The sequence below is a fragment of the Cygnus atratus genome, chromosome 8 (genome assembly GCF_013377495.2).
Source record: "Cygnus atratus isolate AKBS03 ecotype Queensland, Australia chromosome 8, CAtr_DNAZoo_HiC_assembly, whole genome shotgun sequence".
NCBI classification, from domain to species: Eukaryota; Metazoa; Chordata; class Aves; order Anseriformes; family Anatidae; genus Cygnus; species Cygnus atratus.
In genome coordinates, this window is record NC_066369.1 from 5,776,064 (window position 1) to 5,794,988 (window position 18,925).

The 18,925-nt window shown below is 39.5% G+C and overlaps 2 protein-coding genes across 5 annotated transcripts in view; one reads left to right on the top strand and one right to left on the bottom strand.

The window, feature by feature from the left end:
• Positions 1 to 6,582, top strand: part of GPSM2 (G protein signaling modulator 2) — a 25,789-nt gene extending 19,207 nt beyond the window's left edge. For all 4 annotated transcript variants that reach the window (XM_035537564.2, XM_035537566.2, XM_035537565.2 and 1 more), the window contains 7 exons: positions 779 to 887; positions 1,310 to 1,439; positions 2,073 to 2,143; positions 3,375 to 3,551; positions 4,351 to 4,513; positions 4,630 to 4,847; positions 5,964 to 6,582. In XM_035537564.2, coding sequence (XP_035393457.1) covers positions 779 to 887; positions 1,310 to 1,439; positions 2,073 to 2,143; positions 3,375 to 3,551; positions 4,351 to 4,513; positions 4,630 to 4,847; positions 5,964 to 6,128 — 1,033 coding nt within the window. In that variant the 3' untranslated portion in view covers positions 6,129 to 6,582. The remainder of the gene's footprint in view (positions 1 to 778; positions 888 to 1,309; positions 1,440 to 2,072; positions 2,144 to 3,374; positions 3,552 to 4,350; positions 4,514 to 4,629; positions 4,848 to 5,963) is intronic.
• On the bottom strand, positions 3,991 to 18,605 carry CLCC1 (chloride channel CLIC like 1). The gene is made up of 11 exons (XM_035537571.2): positions 18,172 to 18,605; positions 16,225 to 16,320; positions 15,222 to 15,329; positions 14,042 to 14,263; positions 12,796 to 12,936; positions 11,275 to 11,368; positions 10,063 to 10,160; positions 9,836 to 9,982; positions 8,957 to 9,250; positions 8,146 to 8,395; positions 3,991 to 4,495 (listed from the first exon to the last, which is right to left on the bottom strand). The coding sequence occupies exons 1-10, from the start codon at positions 18,301 to 18,303 to the stop codon at positions 8,165 to 8,167; spliced, it is 1,563 nt and encodes a 520-aa protein (XP_035393464.1). The 5' UTR covers positions 18,304 to 18,605; the 3' UTR covers positions 3,991 to 4,495; positions 8,146 to 8,164.
• Positions 18,606 to 18,925: the final 320 nt, after the last annotated feature.

Consider the following 18,925-nt stretch of genomic DNA (forward strand, 5'->3'; position numbering starts at 1 on the left):
TATATGACACTTAAACCGAATCCTGTTACCTCTAACTCCGCTGTTGTTGTTCTATAAATGACATCTGAATTAATGTGAATTCCCTACAACTTGTTTTCAAATGGAGAGAAAAAATGCTTGTGAAAGGATTGTGGCTGATGAATCTGAGATGAAAGGGGGATTGATGGATGAATGTCTCTGAATCTTCTTATGTTGGTATCATCTTTGTAAAATAAGCATTTTTTTTCCCATGATTTGATTATAATAATTTTGCATACCTTCATAAGAATACATCTTCTACTTTTCCACAAATGAAGACAATAGTAAGGGGTGGGGAAGGGAGAATAATCCAGTAGAAAATAATGCTTATTTTAAAATAACTACAATGACTTCTACAGCTTTTTGTAATATTGGGTACTTTTTTTTTTTTTTTTTTTACAACTCGTAAATGCACTTTTTCTAATTCAGGAAGCAAAATTTGTGAAAAACTATAAGGTATGCAATCTGAGGCAAAGAAAGGAGGTTATAAAATGTTCCATGCCTCTAAAACTGAAAAGAGTGACTTAAATGTTTGCTGTAAATTTAAAAGTTCAAGTTTTGATGAGATTTGTTTGTATTTATGCTTATGCCAGATCACAGTCCTTTAATTACAATACTTAGCGTGGTGGTGGTGGTGGAATGGTTTCTGAAGATAGTCTTAATTGTTCCTGGCACAGTAATCTGGTAATATCACACAAACCCGACCCCTAGTGTTCAGCGAGTATTAGGAGATAGCCTCGAAGATGTTTCTATTCTGTAGAATTGGGGAAGGAAGAGCATGCTGGAGTTTGGGGAACGCGTACACGGCTCTGGGAAATCACGACCAGGCTATGCATTTTGCTGAGAAGCACTTGGAGATTTCAAGAGAGGTATGATGTTCACACTTACGTACATTGGGTGCCTGGTTTTTGCTCTCACTTAACACAGTGATGTTACAGAGGTGTGTCTGTACATGTGATTTTGAATAATGGAAAGGATATTGAATAATTTCTGAGATAGTTTACTCAAAGCTATGTCAGCCATATGTCACTGCAGTTGCAGCCTTAGTTCTAGTGTCGCCTCCAGTAATGTCAGCATGGGATCCAAGTTATTAGCCTAGCAGAGGTTCCTTTAGGCTTTGGTTTGAACCTTTTAGTTTTTGTGTACTTCATGAAAAAGGTGGTCTCGGTTTTCAGCGAGGAAAACCTTTTTCTCTCAGAAGTCTGGGGGGACAATGTTTGTATTTACATATATATATATATATATATATATTTCTTTACAGTAAGAACTGCTTATTTTATTTGGTTTGCAGGTAGGAGATAGAAGTGGAGAACTCACTGCTAGACTTAATCTCTCAGATCTTCAAATGGTTCTTGGATTAAGCTACAGCACAAACAACTCCATGATGTCAGAAAGCCACGTGGTAGATAACAATTTGAATGGTATGTGCTTTTTTCCGACTACTTTCTAACAGTAAACTTCAAAAATGAATCTGTTATTTGTACTGTTTTCTGACTAGAGAAAGACTTTCCCTCCAGAAAAAGAAAGACTTTATCCAGAAAGACTTTCCCTCCAGAAAAAAAAAGTTGTTTTTGCAGTATGGGACCCCCTCACCTCCTGCTTTTTTGACGGCTTTATGTTGTGAATCACAGGTTAATGCCTAGTTTCTTCATGTGATGCATCACCTTCACTTTCTAATTGTTCCTGGGTTTTGTGTGTTTTCTTTTTTTCTTTTTTTTTAATGTGGGAGATTTGTCTACTAGCTGCAAAATTATGTCATTCTTTTTTTCTTCCAATCATTTTTGGAACACAGGGTTAGAGTTAAAGCTGGTTCATTTGATGTTCCTGATTGAATTTAAGGTCCTTGGCTCTTCTCTGTGTCCCGTGAAAGCAGCTTACATACCTTAGATGGGTGTGTTTTTTAAGGCTGCTTTTACTTTTGATTATTTATTCTGTGCTGAGTTTTGGAACTCAGAATGGCTGTGTCTTGGACATTTGATGAAAACTGCCACAGCTTTGAAGGTGACACAATAAGTCATAATGATAACAAGATGAACTTTTTTTCTTTCTTGAAGGTACCAGACCCAGAGTAGGACGCCGTCACAGCATGGAGAACATGGAACTTATGAAATTAACACCAGAAAAGGTTGGCAATTTTCTTCTTTTTGTTCTGCTGGTGAGACAGCAACAAAATCTAAAGGCTTCTGTGAGGGTTTAATATTCAGAATTATGAATGTAGTGTGCATCAAAGGAATTCCTTTCATCTCCTTTTTAAAAGTGTTGTGAGGTTGATGCAGAAAGTGATTCAGTGTAAAATTCCAAAGTTTTAGCTTAGCTGCTCTGAACAGTTTTCCTTTGGCTGCAATCAATTTACTTAAAATACATGTAGTGTGTTTCACTAATAAATACACTAAAATATTTAATGTGGATTTTTATTATCAACTAGTAACATAGTATTGCAGCTTATTTCTTATAAAGTTTTTTTTTTTTTCAAGATACTCATGTGGTAGGTTTCAAAAACTCTTTCCATAAATGTCTTTGATATATGGAACGTATGACACTAGTGTTATGGTTTGACTGTACAGGGATACCATCTGCTTGGAGGTGGAGTGTGTGTTGATCTTTAATAAGCTTTAGAAGTCATTTCATGGGGGTAGGCAGTATTGCTGAAAGATTTGTGATTGTGTTCACACTTTCTAATGTAGGATCAAGATTAAAGGTTTTCTTCTTTTGCGCAGATATTATAGAAGTTTGTTAGTTCTGGATGAAATGATCATTTTTATAGATAAAACATTTATTTTAAGAGAATTTAGGGGAATTCTCTTTTATGAAAATTCTTTCAGGTTCCTAAAGCTATCCATTCTGTTATTCAGTGAAATTAGATAGCTATTCCTGTTTACTCTTGTGCTGGCATTTTTCTCTCCCTTCCTCTCCAATCTTCACTGGGAATTCTGTGCATGTAAAGGACTATACAGAAAGCTGATTAGATATCTAGGTTTGTTTTGCCTTAGGGGTTTGTTTTGCACTCATGCTTTGTAAAAGTTATTAGTATTATAAGAATGTCATGTTTTGAGTTGACATGAACTAGAGTTCTTGCACTGCAGTCAGCAAGGAAAATTTCAGCAAGTTTGATTAAATGCACCACTTGACCATATATTGGTCAATAACAGTACTAACCTGCTTCAGGTAATGAGATATTAATAACCACACGTCAAGTAAATAGAACTAAAAACTAACTTTTTCTGTCCTAGTGGTTGGATAAAATAAATATTGTAAAGCTGCTTCATTTTGAGGAGGAAAAGAAGAACTGAATAAGAGGTAACCATAAGTGATCAAGATTAGGAGGCTTAGTTTCATGAGTCTTGTTTTTTTTTTAGGTTCAGAACTGGAACAGTGAGATTCTTGCTAAACAGAAACCACTCGTTGCCAAACCTTCAGCAAAACTGCATTTTGTAAATCGACTAAAAGGCAAAAAGTTCAAAACCAGCACCGCTTCCAAAGTTTTGCAGGATGCCAGTAATTCTATTGATCATCGTCTTCCCAACTCTCAGAGGGTAGGTTTGGAGAGCTGTGGAGATGACAGCCTTTACTCATCTCGGTTTGTCCAAAATTATGAAAAACACAGTCCTGCAGCTGTCCATTTCACTTTTACTTGTTTACTGTGGCTCTGTAAACTGATGGGAGAATCTGGCACTCTACATCTGTCTCCTGGGTGGTGACAGCTTTAAGCTTTTTCTACTGTTGAAAGTTTTTTTTTCCTGGTGGATTTTCTCAAGTTACAGGTCAGCTTTCACATACGTTTTATATCTAGAGTTTCTCCCAGACCCTCCTTTTCCTAACTTAAAAAAAAAAAACAACATAGCTTTTCTGATTCAGATACAGGAAGATATTTGACATTTTTTTAGGTTATTGCACTCTTCACAGAAATCAGTTTAAGACAAAAAAAGTCATTTGATCTTGGTAAGAGAAAAGAGCTTTTGACCAGAGACCTAAGGAGCAAATGGATATTGTTCATTGTTGTTGTTCTTGTTTTCTCTTTCATAGGCATATATTTGGGTTGTTGGTTGGTTAATGGCTGAGGAGGAATTACTCCATTTGTACTGATAAGAGCCCTATTTCGTTATGTTTCAGAGAACAAAATGTTTCTAATAGATTTACCTTCCAGAAGCGTTTGCCATATTATTAACATTTCTTATTAGGCTAAATCGCTGTCTATAGAAATGGATGACTAAAAAAATTAGCTTACTGGATTTCAGTTATCAAACACATTACTGGAATGAAACTGCCACGCAGTTGTCCTGGTTTTAGGTACTTCTGAGTTCAAAGTACCTCTATTTTTTCTCTCCTCTCCAGAGAAACAGTCGCGAGACAATGGCAGATGAAGGGTTCTTTGATCTGCTGAGTCGATTCCAGAGTAACAGGATGGATGATCAGAGATGCTACTTCCAGGAGAGGAACAGATTCTCAGCTGCTTCAGTAGCAACATCCTCTACTCCACCTAAAACAATAAGAAAATGTAAGTTTTAAAAACAAAACCTGTAGCTTTTAGTTCCTGTCAAATGACATCCTAAAAATGTATTTGAATGAAAGGGTGCTTACTTCTGGGCTCATTTGTTTTTCTTCCTCCCCAAGCCTTTTCTACTTCTGTAGTCTCACCCCACACGGATGAGTTTCTAGACTTACTTGCCAGCTCCCAGAGCCGCCGCCTAGATGACCAGCGCGCTAGCTTCAGTAACCTACCTGGACTTCGTCTTAATCAGCACAACAGTCAGTCAGTCCTGGGGCACTTGATGGCAAGTAACAACAGAGAACTAGATGATGACTTTTTTGATATATTGATAAAATGCCAGGTAAGAGTCTGAGTCTTCCGGGGTTTGATTTGTGCATCCTAAATATTTAGTGTCTTCAACTAAGCCTCTGTGCTTCTCATGTGTTTTAAGATACAAATTGATTTGGTGGGTAAGAATGTAAATACATACACATACGTACATAAATATATACACACACATTACATATATGTAATATATATTTATATAATCTGATGAAGTATCTATTTTAGCAACTTGTCTATTTACTTTTTTGATTCAAGCAAAGAATCTAGAAATTAGTATGATAAATTTTGTCTCTTTATGCACTATGCGTAGCAAATATGTAATACGCCTGGACTGTGCTCATTCAGAAAAGAATGGAAAACTTTAATCTTGTCATCCAGTACTGATTTTACTGCTTTATGCACAAAAGAGTTGCTTATTTTGAGACTTTTATCTCAAAGACAACTCTATTCAAGGACATGGTTGCAGTCCACAGCCAGACCTTGTAAAATCTGACCAGGAGCTGACAACTGTGTGAAACGAACACAGAAACAAGCTCAGACATTTTATGCAAACTGCTCTGTAACATCAGTACATTTAAATCACAGTCTGATGAGCTTGAAGGAAACCTCTCTCTAAATAGTGCTTATCCAAATCTTACTACAGTGTAACTATTTTTATTCCCTGTATAGTGAAAGGCAGGAAGACAGCTGTGAAAACCTTACTATTGTAATAGAAGCGCTAAGAAAAGGGTAGCAATCCTAGCCTAAAGAGCAATGCTGGTATGTCAGAAGACAACCGTGTTTTTGGTCATATGAGACTAGAACTAGTAGAACTAACACTGAAATTTTTCTGGCAAAAGATTCACTTGAATCATGTTCTGCAATAGGAACAAGAACTAAATTGGGGGTTGTATTTTCTGATACAGCTGGAGGCACCATTTTAGCTACACTTACAATTTTAAATTAGTAATTTCGTTTGAGAAGGGTTAAGGCCTAGTTAGCTACTTGCACCAAAGCTTAAACTATTAAAGCCATGTAATAGCTTTAAACCTGGGAAAAACAAACAAACAATCATTTTTCATTTATATTGTTTGCTTATTGAGATATATATTTTCCTGTAAATATGCAGCTTTATTGCCTGGTCTGTCTACAGGGCTCCAGACTGGATGATCAAAGATGTGCTCCTCCATCATCTGCAAAAGGACCAACTGTACCAGATGAGGACTTTTTCAGCCTGATTTTGCGAGCACAAGCTAAGAGAATGGATGAGCAAAGAGTCCACTTACCCTCTGCTATAAAAGGACCAAGTTCTAGCTGAGGAAATTAACAGGCTCGTACTGTACACTAGCATCTTAGGAATCAATTATGTTTGTTGGAAAACATAAATGCCTTTTTACAAAAGACTTTAATTAGTAGTTTTGTCTCCTTTCTAATCATTTTTGTATAATAGCAGCATCACGCATGTGACCAGTAGTTGGAGTTGCCACTGTTCTTTATATTGGCAGCTACTTTTAGCAGTGTCTGAGATACTGATTACTGTATCTCCTGCTGAACTGCTCTAGTCTATGAACATTAACATCATTTTTTTTCTGCCATCAAGGTATTCTCAGTGCTGATGTGTGGACTCTCCCACATCTAGTGTTAAGACCTAAGTGTATATGCTCTTTTTAAAGAAAACTTGATTTCTTTTTCTGATTTGTACCTCCCTGGAAAACAGTCCCATTTTCTTTTATAATTTTTTTAAAAAAATAAAAGTAATTGAAATAGCTTGAGTACTTAGTCTGTCTTTGCTTCTTCCGAACTTTCTACAATCATGATTATTTAAAAAAGAAAAAAGTATTTCAAAACCTAGTTTTACTCCTCTTTGAAACAAAAATATTATTTTAAAAATATGCTGGGTTTATTTTGGCAATAATTAAACATAAAACTACACTGAATAATGTAGGAAACAATCAGACTATTTTAAAGATATACTCGTATCTAAGTATATTTATATATTAACTTATTTAGTATATGTATATATTTATAATAGTATATTTATTTAACAGCTATCAGTGCTGTTCTATAGACTGTGGTACATTTCCACCACCACTAGTGTTCTACAGGGATGGGAGGTATTTGGCTTGGGCTACCATGGACATCAGGTAATTCCTCCTCTAAATCAATTTTAAGCATTACAAACAACAAACATATGTATGCTGCTTATTACTTGACCTGAACTACTACTCCTGAAAAGACCATGCGCTGTGCTGGGGGTTTCCTGAGAAAAGCCGTTCGAAGTATTAGTGCTCACCCGTGACGGCCACCTGCCGTCAGGTCGACTGCCCTAGCGTAGTACAGGGCTCTGGAGAACCCTGAGGTCTCTGTGCTGTTTTAAGTGCATGACTTCAGTTGAAAGTCATTGATTTAATGGCTAAGGTGGCAAACTGCTTACTTTGGTTATTTATAACCAAAGTGTTCTCCATTTTTAATTCAAGTATTATACCCATGGAGAAGAATTGACAGTTACTTTTAGCATCAGAGTAAAATGGCATCTTAAGACTAATGAAGTAGACTTAACTGTTAAAAGTTTTACAGACATGCTATTGTAGCTTTCTACGCCCTGAAAAACTGACGTCTACTGAAACAATTTTTTTTTTTTCTTCTAAGAGAAATACCAGAACATTGCTCCAAAATCAGGTGTACCATCATTTTAGTGAGCTCATCTTTGGTACTTGTACTTTAGTGCTTCTTATTCCTTGTTCAGCTTTGAACATCCCTAAAACAAACTGATACAACATTAGTTTCTCACACTTCTGCCCTTGATTTCAAGATGTCCCAGAACTGAGCTGATTAATAGCAATTCTAACTACTGAAAACTGATTTTAAAGAATATAAAACGAGGGTAGTCCTTCCTGAGACTTCTATTTTAGCTGCAATTAGTCTTGCATGAATTATGTGACTATCAGCAACTTTCTTCAAGCTGTTTTCCAATTATCTGATTAGGGTTATGTTTGCTAATCACAGAGTATCAGTGCTTTCCTACCACAGAATACCTACTTTTACTTGAAACTTGTGCCACAAACTTGATTTCAAACAAGCCAGCCACCTGCACAAAGCTGTTCTCTTGGCTACTTAACATTGTTTTATCCTACTTAAAAGCACATTTATTTCCAGTTCCAGTAGTATCTACACAATCTCAATTTTTAACCCCTGCCTCACAGCTATGCTTACCACTGCTCTGACCAACACTGAGTTCTCATCAGCTTATTGAGCTCTCATTTAGAACTAAAACATTTCAGAACTAGAGCAGAGCTAGTTAAGTATGGGACAATTAAAGATTAGACAAAACTTACAGCAGAGGTTGCGGGTTCCTCAGTCTCCTCCTTCCTGTGAGTTGCACGTACTGCCCTTTTTCTCCTCTTCAAGTAGACCCCCTGTGGAACTTGTTCCTTCTAGGTTTTTATTAAGATCGCAGTTTTCTCCAGTCTCTTGTTCTGCTTTGCCTGGCTGCTGTTTCTGCTGTTCCAGTGCACGTTCTTCGGTAACATTTGTAGCTGGGGCAGTTTCTACTCTACAGACTTCAGACTCAGTGTGCAATCTGTTCTGTAAAAATTAATAATAAGCTATTAATCAACCAACCCAAACTGATGGGGTCCATTCCTTCAAGTGCCTCTCAGCTCAACGGCAGAACTCCCCCACATCTCCTAACTTTTAAGTATGATTGACAGGTATCTTGGTATCTTTTTTTTTCCCCTTGGAGAAACAGCACATGGGAATGAGCACAATCTAGAGTACAAATCTGTTTTAAATTTTCTGTAATTCAAAGGAAAGTCCATTGGGCTTTTTTTCCCCTTACATAAGTAATCTATATTCCTGAGGCTGACATAAGTACTGTCATACAGTTATAAGTACATAAGATCCCTCAAAACAAGTTATTTAAGTCTCTACTACGAAATATTTTAATTAAGTGGTTTCCTGACACAGTTAACCATCACATAGTATTTTTCCAGAACAAAATATGCCCAAAACAACCTATACCACATTGTTCTATAGGGGAACAGGTACCTCTCCTCACAAGGCTTGGGTAAGCCTGTTGTTTAACCACATTCTAGCACACGGCACAGAAATCTAGCAAACTTAATCCCAGCTCAAAGACTAACATACACCAGGGTCCGTTTTTTGAGACTCTTCTACTTGCGTGTCTGGCTCACTGCTTGCATGCAACATGTCAGGGTTTCTGCTGCCATTTCCAGGTCTCAGCTGAGCATCTCCCCTGTCATAATGTCCTCTATAAATGTAAGGAATCTTCTGTGAATAACGGCCATCTGATGTACTCCCATCGTATCGCCCAAAATCTATTTTCTCCTGTTGACTGTCAGGTGGAGGAAGTGTCTTCCTCTGAGAAGATGTTAAATATCTTATCATAGGCACGGACGATCCTGCGCCATAGCAGAAAGCCTGGGGGTGGGAAAACAAAAACAAAACTGCAAACATTTGTTTCACACAGAATTCAAAGTCACAAACCTGATCAGCACTGAAAGAAAAGCTTGGATGACCAGAATGGCTGCGATAAAATTCAGGCTCTCTGCAGTCTGACCACACTGCAGGAGCTGCCAGGTTGTAACCCATCTTTGGTGCTAGAAGGAAGGTGCTGAAGGCTCTAACTCAATGCGTTATGTACAAAATGCCAATTAGATGCATCACTGTGTAATGATACTTAACAAAAGGGAACATAATTTCAAATAAACTGTCAGAGTCTAGGACTGTAAGCAGTTTAAATGCTATTTTATCCTCCTTGCGCAATGGGAAAGTGATGCAATTTCAACACAAACTTAAGTTATTTTAATAGCTAAACCAACTGTACTTATAAAGAGTACAGTCTAGGAAAAAAATTCCTTGTAGAAATAATTTCATCTGTGCTATGAACTCTGTTCATCAGTACAAATAAGTAATAATTAATAACATATAACAATACTTCCATATAAATAAGTTTAGTATATAAAAACAAATATGAGCTTTTAAATTTAAGAAATGCATACAAACCAGGACAGCCAGAGCCATTATAATTAGCACTGGAATCTGCAGGAGCAGTGGTATCTCCTTCATAAGCGCCTTGATGAATTCACCAATGCCTTGTCCCACATGCTTCAAAGGCTCAGTTACAAAGTTGGTGAAAGTAATAGCCAATGCCTAGAGAAACACAACCCAAAAAATAATGTTGTCACTGCTGACAAACAATCGTACACAGTCGCTTTGGGTCTGGCATGTACCTTTGTTGGTGGAACCAGCAGAACAGGATTCACTAGTAGCGTTTCGTAGTACTTCTGGCAGGGATCGTCCTGCAACGTCCACTTACTTCTGAGCCATTCTGTATTCAAAGCAAAGACACATTTTTACTACTTTTTAAAAAACACATTTTATGACATTGTCGTAATACACAAAGTAGCATTTCAACTACTTATGGAAATCTTCTAGATATGGTTCAAAGCCCAGATTTATTTTTTAACAATCTGAAATTAGCTTGGCAATGTAGCTTATCCAGTCACAGGGATGCAGGGAAGGAAGGAAAGAAAGAGAAGAAACTAAGGTTTTCCCATGTTTAGTCAACAAAGGTCTCTTTATTGGAAGAATTTAGAGCCTAGAAGCCACAGAAGAAGAAGAAGAAGAAGCACGGCCTGTGGAAACTCTTGTTATCTGGCACATTTTGTCCACAGGCACTGAAACATAAGTAATGTTGAGTGTTACCACTTACCTGCCAGGCTGCAAGTATGCAGAAGAATGTTTGTGCATCTGGTACATTTCAAGAGAACATCTTAGATCTAAGCAGAAAGTCTTATTCCTTAAGACAACTTTAAGTCATTTATGACACCAGTGTTTGTTTCTGTAGTTTGAATTCAGGGCAGTCATACCAAAAACCACCGAAATTTGACATAAATGAAGCAATCACAGCCATTACGTTCCAAGAAAAGACCACAACAGACACTTATTAAGAGTTGCTATCATTAATCTACCTGCTATACCACTGGATAGTAAATAATGGCTATCAGAAAATTCAGCCATCTCTGGATAATAACGAAAGTAGAGTAAGAAATTCGTTGCAAGATTGAATTTCTGAACTCTGTTGTATTCACATGCCTGAAAGATAGAAAAAAAATCTTTGATTCTGCTGTTCTATCTTTGATGACCTGCACTGAATGGCACTGGGGGCGGGGGAGCTGGTGAAACACTCATGGGCCAAGTTTTAGAAGAAAAGAAGTAACCCCAGGACAGGACCTAAGAACATTTTTGCCATGGGCTCTCCTTCAAAGGCCTAGCAAGGGAAGTCTTGTGAAACGGAAAAATGGTAAAACCACATAATCACGTATTGCTCAAGAACATTCAGTGTACTTACAATTTATGAAGAAATTAGAATATTTTGGGTACAATTAGTGAGTCTTTTGTGATCTTAAAAACTATTACAAAACAACGAAACAAATATTTACCAATAAGGCTGTCCCTCCAGTCCAATTTCTCAGCACAGACATTATCAAACTGCTCCATTTTGGCAATTTCTGCTTGGTGCTGCGCGAAGGCCAGCTGCAGGAGAATCAGAAATATTTGTAAAAAATAAAGAGAGAGATGCCATCATCTGTAAAAACTTTTAAGATTCACTGCACATCTGAAAAAGCAACATTCCACAAGCCAAACCCAGTTTGAAGTTTCTTTGCAGGGACAAAACTAGTTTTCAAAAGGCACTGACTGCTTCCACCACAAACCTTCCTGCCGTCAGTAGCACAACCCCTGGGACAGCTGCAGTCCACAAGAGCTTTGCAGTCCACAAGAGCTTTGCAGCCCCCAGGCCAGCGCCCGGGCTGAGACCCATCCCCGGGGCACCGCAGAGTGCGCAGGCCGGGTGCAGGGGCACCCAGACCCCAAAACCCCTCCGCAGCAGCCAGCACAGAGCCACCTGCACAGAACGCCCGCCTCCACGCAGCACCACGCCATGTACCTGCTTTTAGCGGGCATGGGATAATCACCTGGTAAGTCTATTAAAAAATTTGCTTCCTAAACCACGCTAGATTCCAAGTACTTCCTGGGAATGGATAAAACCCTCCCAAGCTGGCTACCCCTGATTTATTCTCCAAATGGAGACTGAATTATCAAAACAGTAAACTTCAGTGTTCAAAGATGTAAATCCAGGACAAAAGCAATCTGACATCACACTTCCTTAAGTATTTCTGGATTCAAAACAGAGACAGCTGCTACAAAATTACTTATTAAAACATCAGTTTCTCTTTATGTTCTCTTTAATTTTTTAAATTGTGCCATTAACATAAACACCCGTAGTGATTATAATTTTGCCTGACAGTCTGCAGCTGATAATCAAGTAGAAGAAGTTAAGGCAAATCATCAGCTGAAAAATTATGTCATTATTCAATGACTCAAACGAAGTCCTTCGCACAGCGATCCATTCCTGTTCAAGAACCATCCTACTCCCTGGCGCCTCACCCGCTCTGCAGTTCTGACGGGCTGCAGTGAAGTTCTGATGACAGGACGTGTCCTAGGTTTTGTGGCCAGGCTATGACCTAGTAGGTCAAGTTCCTCCTGTTAAAACCAATACCACTGTACAGCCGGCTACTTTATCACCATGCGTTAAGCATTTGTCTCTGTCTATCACCTGTTAAACACAGTTTCAGGTAGGGAATCTTTGGAAAGCAAAAAAACTCAGTACTTTTTCATGAGACTTCTGCCAAGCTCCTTTAGACATCGTTTGTGTCACGGAACAGAGCTCCTTGCCCACGCAGTGAAATCACCATTCTACTGCGTTGTGGATTTTGTGCACCTTTGTGGCAGGACAAAAATCGGCAGGGTTTCTTTTGTTCTTTAAGCCTAACGCACCTGTCAACATACAAAACACAGCCTTTCATCCCTTCTTTTATTTTGCAGTCAACTAAATAACCTTAACTCCCTCACAACTCTCAGGTTTTAAGCCTAAAAGCCATTTAGGTTTCAAAACAACTTACTTTATATAAGTAAAGCCAGTTCCATGCAAAACTGATGAGAAAACTTATTAATAAAACACGTTTCAGCTGAACAAACCAATGAATACGTGTCCACAGCTCCGTAGCTATTAAAATCACAGTGCACACTAAGCACAAGAGTATCTGAAAAAGAAGACAGGAAAGAATTATGATCCAGATTTTCCAAGCTTACAATCAGGACATCTGAAAAAAACTGCCAGCTTTCATTTTTACCAGCATCCTTTACACAGAAACAGTTAGGAAACTTCTTGTTTTCATAGCATATCTGTTGCAGCACAAAACAGAAAAGCATCATGGTATTACTACCAGTCATTCCTATCACAGCCTGACGTTTCTATTGCTCTTTTTTTTCCTTATGATATTTTGTTATTTCTTCCTTATGACATGTATCACATTACCTATCATAATTTAAAATTACAAAATTGATACAATCCAACACTTGAGTGTTGAAGTGCATGCTATGAACCACAGAACCACTGCAGCCAACTGCTGCAGTTTGGTTAAGAGGCCAAGTTACAGTTTAAGTACCAGCAGCAGGACTTCAGGAAAGCACTTTACAGCCTTTTTCCATCTGAGGACTCCTAAGAGCAAAGTTACAATGTGGACCACTTGCTTTTTTATTTGGCTTCTATGAACTACCTGAAAACTAAACAAGCTTATTCTCAGTTTAACATTTTCTAATTCCGTTTAGAGAATATGACGTTTTCACACAGTCACATTCTCCTCTCCAACACTAGACAATTTTTTTCTACTCAATTCACAACTCTAACCTATAAAATCTAAGACATCAAATATATACTTGTTTCAACAGAAACGTATTCCAGCTCCTGCAGGAGCCAACAGCTACAGCATCTATTCGAACAAGAGGCAAATCTGGAAAACGAGCAACTTGTGCATTATAAATGTAAGTGATGAGAAACTAGTCTAAGGAATCACACAACCACACAACTCAGATATAAAAGCAAGAAAAAAAATGCGTACCAGAAAAAAAAAAGCAATTCTACAAAAAGAAAATCAGACCACAAAAAAAAAAGTTTAATTCTTACTTTAACTGACTATATCACCTCTACCTTCAGCAGCCAAGAAGCAAGAGTGACTCACTGTACATACGATGGAAGGAGCTGATTTTCAGGTGGAGTTAAGACGGTATTATTCATTGGCTAGACTTGCACAAAGAAACTGGAGAAAACAGTAATTAAAAAAATATATATCTCCTTTCTTGTCTTACCATAAACATATTATATAAATCAATTCCAAAAGTGTCTTCAAAGCTCCAATGCCAAGCTTTACCATCATGGTGCTTAAAATTGATCAAAATATCACTAAGAGCATCATCCACAGCCCCTGACTGCCACGTTTCCTCATTGAGAAACTTGAGGATTTCCAAATACGTCTGTTTTGTAAGGATGATCTCAGCATCATAATGCACACGGTCCATGTCTTCCTCAGGCTGAATTAAAAGCAAAGCAAAATGATGGTGAGAAGTTGTCTATTGGGAAATACATGGATATATGAAAACCTGTATTGCTATGCAAAATCCTGATTACAGACCCTCGTCCTATACCAGCCCCTTTTTGTGGTAGACTGCAGGATGAAGACTTGGGATAGGGAGCCCACTATAGCTCTATCATACTTCTGTTCATTCACCTCACCCCTATAAATCATGAACTCAACTGTTTTGTTCTCTTTCAATTCCACTGCAAAAACCTAAAAAAAAATGTAGTGTTATTAAAATTTTACAATTGCTTCTCATTAACATGTATTAATGACTAATGTGTGACACTTATGTGTGCCACTGGACTTGATCATGCCTGGGTAATACAGACAGAAGCTATTAAGCACGGAAATAAGAAATCTTACATTGCTAAGTATAATGTTCTTTTTAAAAATATTATTTTTGCTAATTGCTAAAAATGTATCCTTCTATCTCCGAACAGAAAAAAAAATATTTCCAAAGACAATGTAATGAATAAAATAATGAGGTGATTCTTATACGCAGACTCTAGAAGCTACTACTCCTAGATGGGTAGTGTGGTAAGTCTAAAACTAAGGCATAAAAACAAATGAACAAACGAGATCAGGCTCTTTTCAGTTTAACAACCATTGACGTGAACTGGAGGGGGTATTACTGTAGCTGCACCCCAGCAACAGATACTTGGATACACATTCTGAATTCACAATCTTCCCTCAGGTGCTTTACTGATAAAGCGGCAACTGAGCAAACACCAGTAACACTAACAGCAATACCGAATGCACATACTTGTATCATCTTTTTCTTTATATTAAAATGAAGGGAACTGAATTGTAAAGTATGAGAGAATAATTAATCAATACTTGTTAACTGTGAAAAACAAAGGAAGTGGTAATATGAATTCAAATTCATTTTAAAGCAATTTTCAAATACTTACAAGGCCAAGTTTTCCAGCTTCATTGAGAATCTTATTCAAGTATCGCTTAAAAATATAAAAGCTCCGGCTTTCCTGTGATTTGGCATTCCTCTTCTCGCATTCTGCAATCTACAATGTAAAGACGCTTTTACTCATTTGTTGCTCAAACCAGCTTGTTTGTAGAAGATTAAAAAAATACTACCAACACATTACACCCACAATTAATGGAAGCGCATTAGTTTGGCAATAATCCCATGATTAGCACCCCAGGTAAAAATCATATGCAGTTGCTAAGGCGTAAGTTTCCATTCTGCTGCTGCTTTCCATGGCTTTGGCCTGTAGGAGAGGTTTCAGCTCTGGTGATAACACGGTTTGAATACCAACCTCAGTAAGACGAGAAAAACTTAAGATCTGGATCTCCTTAATTTTTAAGTTTGTATCCAAACATACTAAGTCAAACAGTATTAAAATTACATTTCACACTGGGTCTCCAAATGGATGAGGGAAGCGGGTCTTGGTAGCTACACAAGCATGACTGCATCCTTCTGAGCTCAGGGGAAGAAACAGAGTGGGGCACTTACAGGACTTCCGAGAGCTGCCACCATCACGCACTATGGTTGGCCACAAGTGCACTCTTTACACCCACAGCCCACCCCTTAAAATCTTACAGAACTGAACAGCTCAAACAAAAGGTCAGGTTTCCTGGCTTTTGGCAGCATGGAGTAACACCACCACCACGGTTAAACTGTCAGCGTCGAACAGCACACAACTCCTCCTGACTTCAGTTACACCTCAGAATGTTTTAGGTGACAGGCCTTGGTAGGCTGAGCAGCAATTTGGAATTAAGTTCAAATCACTTTTAGTTTTTCCTTTAAAGTTACGTGAAGAAGTTCCCCCTATATAACCCATGATCTCTCTCAAGCCGTGCCAGCAATTCACCTGCTCTACGCTATCCACTGCCTCTGCATTGTCAGAAAGCACAAACTAGAAAGACCAGAAAATATGCTGAAGTTCCGTCACAAACCTTCTGTTGCAAGGAATCCACTTCCCTGAAGCAACTTGGTAACTTTTCAGTGTTGACTGCATCCGCTGTCTTATCCTCAGAATCATAATAGTTTACCTAAAATTACAAAAGAAGAACAATTTGTCAATATGCCACGTTACACTCTTATGGTCAGCTCACTTTAAAAAAAGCAAAGGGGCTAAAAACAGTGTTGGTCTTTTCTGCATGTACTCCCTCAGCTATATTCCGCTGCCTCTCTGCTGTTGTTTTAGGCTCCATCCGGAGTGACGATTGCTTTATGCTTATTTAAATGCATGCTGCCATCAAAAGGAGAGGTCGTGCCCTTTCCTCCCCCACCTGCCCTTTCCCCTCCTCTGAGTGTTGGTGATCACATGAACCCACAGAGCATCAGATTAGATATCTGACCGGCTAAAAACTGACTCAGCAAGCACACACACCGTTTTCAGCCAGATGAGATTCCCGACCCGGCTGGCCACGCAGCCCGACTGGAAGTAAACACCAAGCTACATTCCTTGTTGCATGCCCTAACCTTCCTGTTCCCCTTCGCCCTGAAACAATGTCCCATTTTCTCTGGCTATTGCTCAGCTGCAGTCTTAGCAGTGCTTCTTCTACGTGATTTGGTATGCACCTTGAGGAAAGTCTCCAAAAGGAAGCACAACATCACAGAATTAAGTGACCTCACTAGAACACATCATCTGATAGGAAGTTTTGTTTTGGCTGCGTAGCCTGCCTGCCTAAAATCTCTCACTGTAGAGCAGAAAACTAAAATCTAACTGTACAGCAGAAAATAAATTCTTGAAGGATTATTCCAAAGCAGTCATATTTCTCCCTTTTTTCATGGGGGACAACAGTAGAACTCTGAATATTTCTGATACAAGTAGAAGCAGTTGGGCAGCAAAGTTAAAGACTCCAAAGCTTGCTGCTGAATTTTACAGATGCTAACGACTACCAGCTGCAACTGAGGTAGGTGCAGGCTGAGGGGGAACTCTGTGGAGACAAATAACGTAGTCTGCATTTTTTAAGCTCCATAAAACTAAGTTCTGAAACATTAAAATAATATTACTCAAGACTGCAAAGCCAAACTTTAAAACTGAAGAATGACAAGATCAAGGGTGCCTGTACAACCAACTGTGGCTTACAGTGCCTCGTGTGCACACGTATCACAGACGAATAATATGCATCCCATGATATATACATACAGCCCTCCCAATGCAAGACAACTGGATACAATTCACTTTCTCAAAGTTATCTGTTCATGTCTCACCTTCTCCAGATTCACGACATACTAGCTGAACAATACTCAGCCCTGGTTCTGATCTTCCTTGTAAAGGTTCCAACGCCCAGCACTATAAAACTTTATACAACTTGCAAAGCGTTAGAGAGCTTTATTCCTGTATTACTGGGGAACTAGGTAATTCAAGTCAAATGTAACCATTAACTTCAGATATTCCAACTTTTATCGACTAAACCCTTCCAGATATTTAACACTGTACTTCAGAGACCATCAAGAGCTGCTTAACCCCATACTTCTCAGAGAAACAACTGCAGAGCCACAACCTGCACAGATCAGTTGACCACCACCTGTAAGGAACTAAAGAGCATACTTTCTGCGACTTGATCAGTGCATAACAGAAATTATTAGTAAAAGGCCCTAAACTACATAACTACAGTATATCTGTTGCTACTTTTTTCTTTCAATTTTACTACTAGACATGCAATTGTTTTCTGTTTATGGATTAGGATATAACTTTACAAGGTGATACAAACATAATCCTATTATTTATAATTATATATTACTATATATATTATCTGTTGTTATAAATAGTGTCTACTATTATACGATTCTGTTAAACTCCACAACTTAAGGGCAATCTTTCCACATGCCGCGGCTGAAGGAGTACCTAGGAGGGACACCTATCTGTCTCTACCCAGGCGTTTCCCACGCACCTTGTAGGGCCTCCTCATGGCTCCGGCCGCCGCATCGTAGTTGAGCATGTCGGTGGGGTCGATCCACTCCTCGTCGGGCGCCGCCCCGGCGCGGGGCAGCACGGCCGCGCACAGCACCACGGCGAGCAGCATCCCGGGCCCGGCACGCGTTATGTCGCGGCGAACACGGCCCCGCACCGCCACACCAGCGCCCCCCGAGCGCCGTTAAAAACCAAACCGCACCGCACCGCGTCCCCGTTCCGCCGCCGCTTCCCCGCGGGCCGCGCCCAGGCCCCGGCGCCTTCCCCTCAGCCGGGCCCCGCCGCAGCCCCGCCGCCCCGGGGCCGGGCCCAGGCGCAGGCCGCGCTCCTCGGCGGGCTCCCGGCAGCGCCCCCGACTCCGCCTCAGCGCGGCCCTCGCGAGGCCCAGCGGCCCCGGCCCCGCCGCCTCCTCCCTGGGCCCGGCCCCGCCCCGAGGCCCGGCCGCGGCCCTCAGGCCCCGGGCGGTGCTGCCCGCTCCAGCGCAGCCATGGCGGCGGCTGAGGGAGCAACGGGCCTCTGAGAGAAAGAACGCCGCTGTCTGTGCTGCCCGCAACTGCTGTCAGGAGAGACAGCAAAACGTGTCCCCCCCAGGTTATAATGAGGCTAAAAATCAAGTACAGCCACACGAGGCAGGTAGAGCTAGACGGCAGATGATGTAGAAATGCTCAGTGACTTTCGAGTACAGGGGTTTTAGTCCAAATTACCTTTTTTTTTTTTTTTTTTTTTTTTTTTTA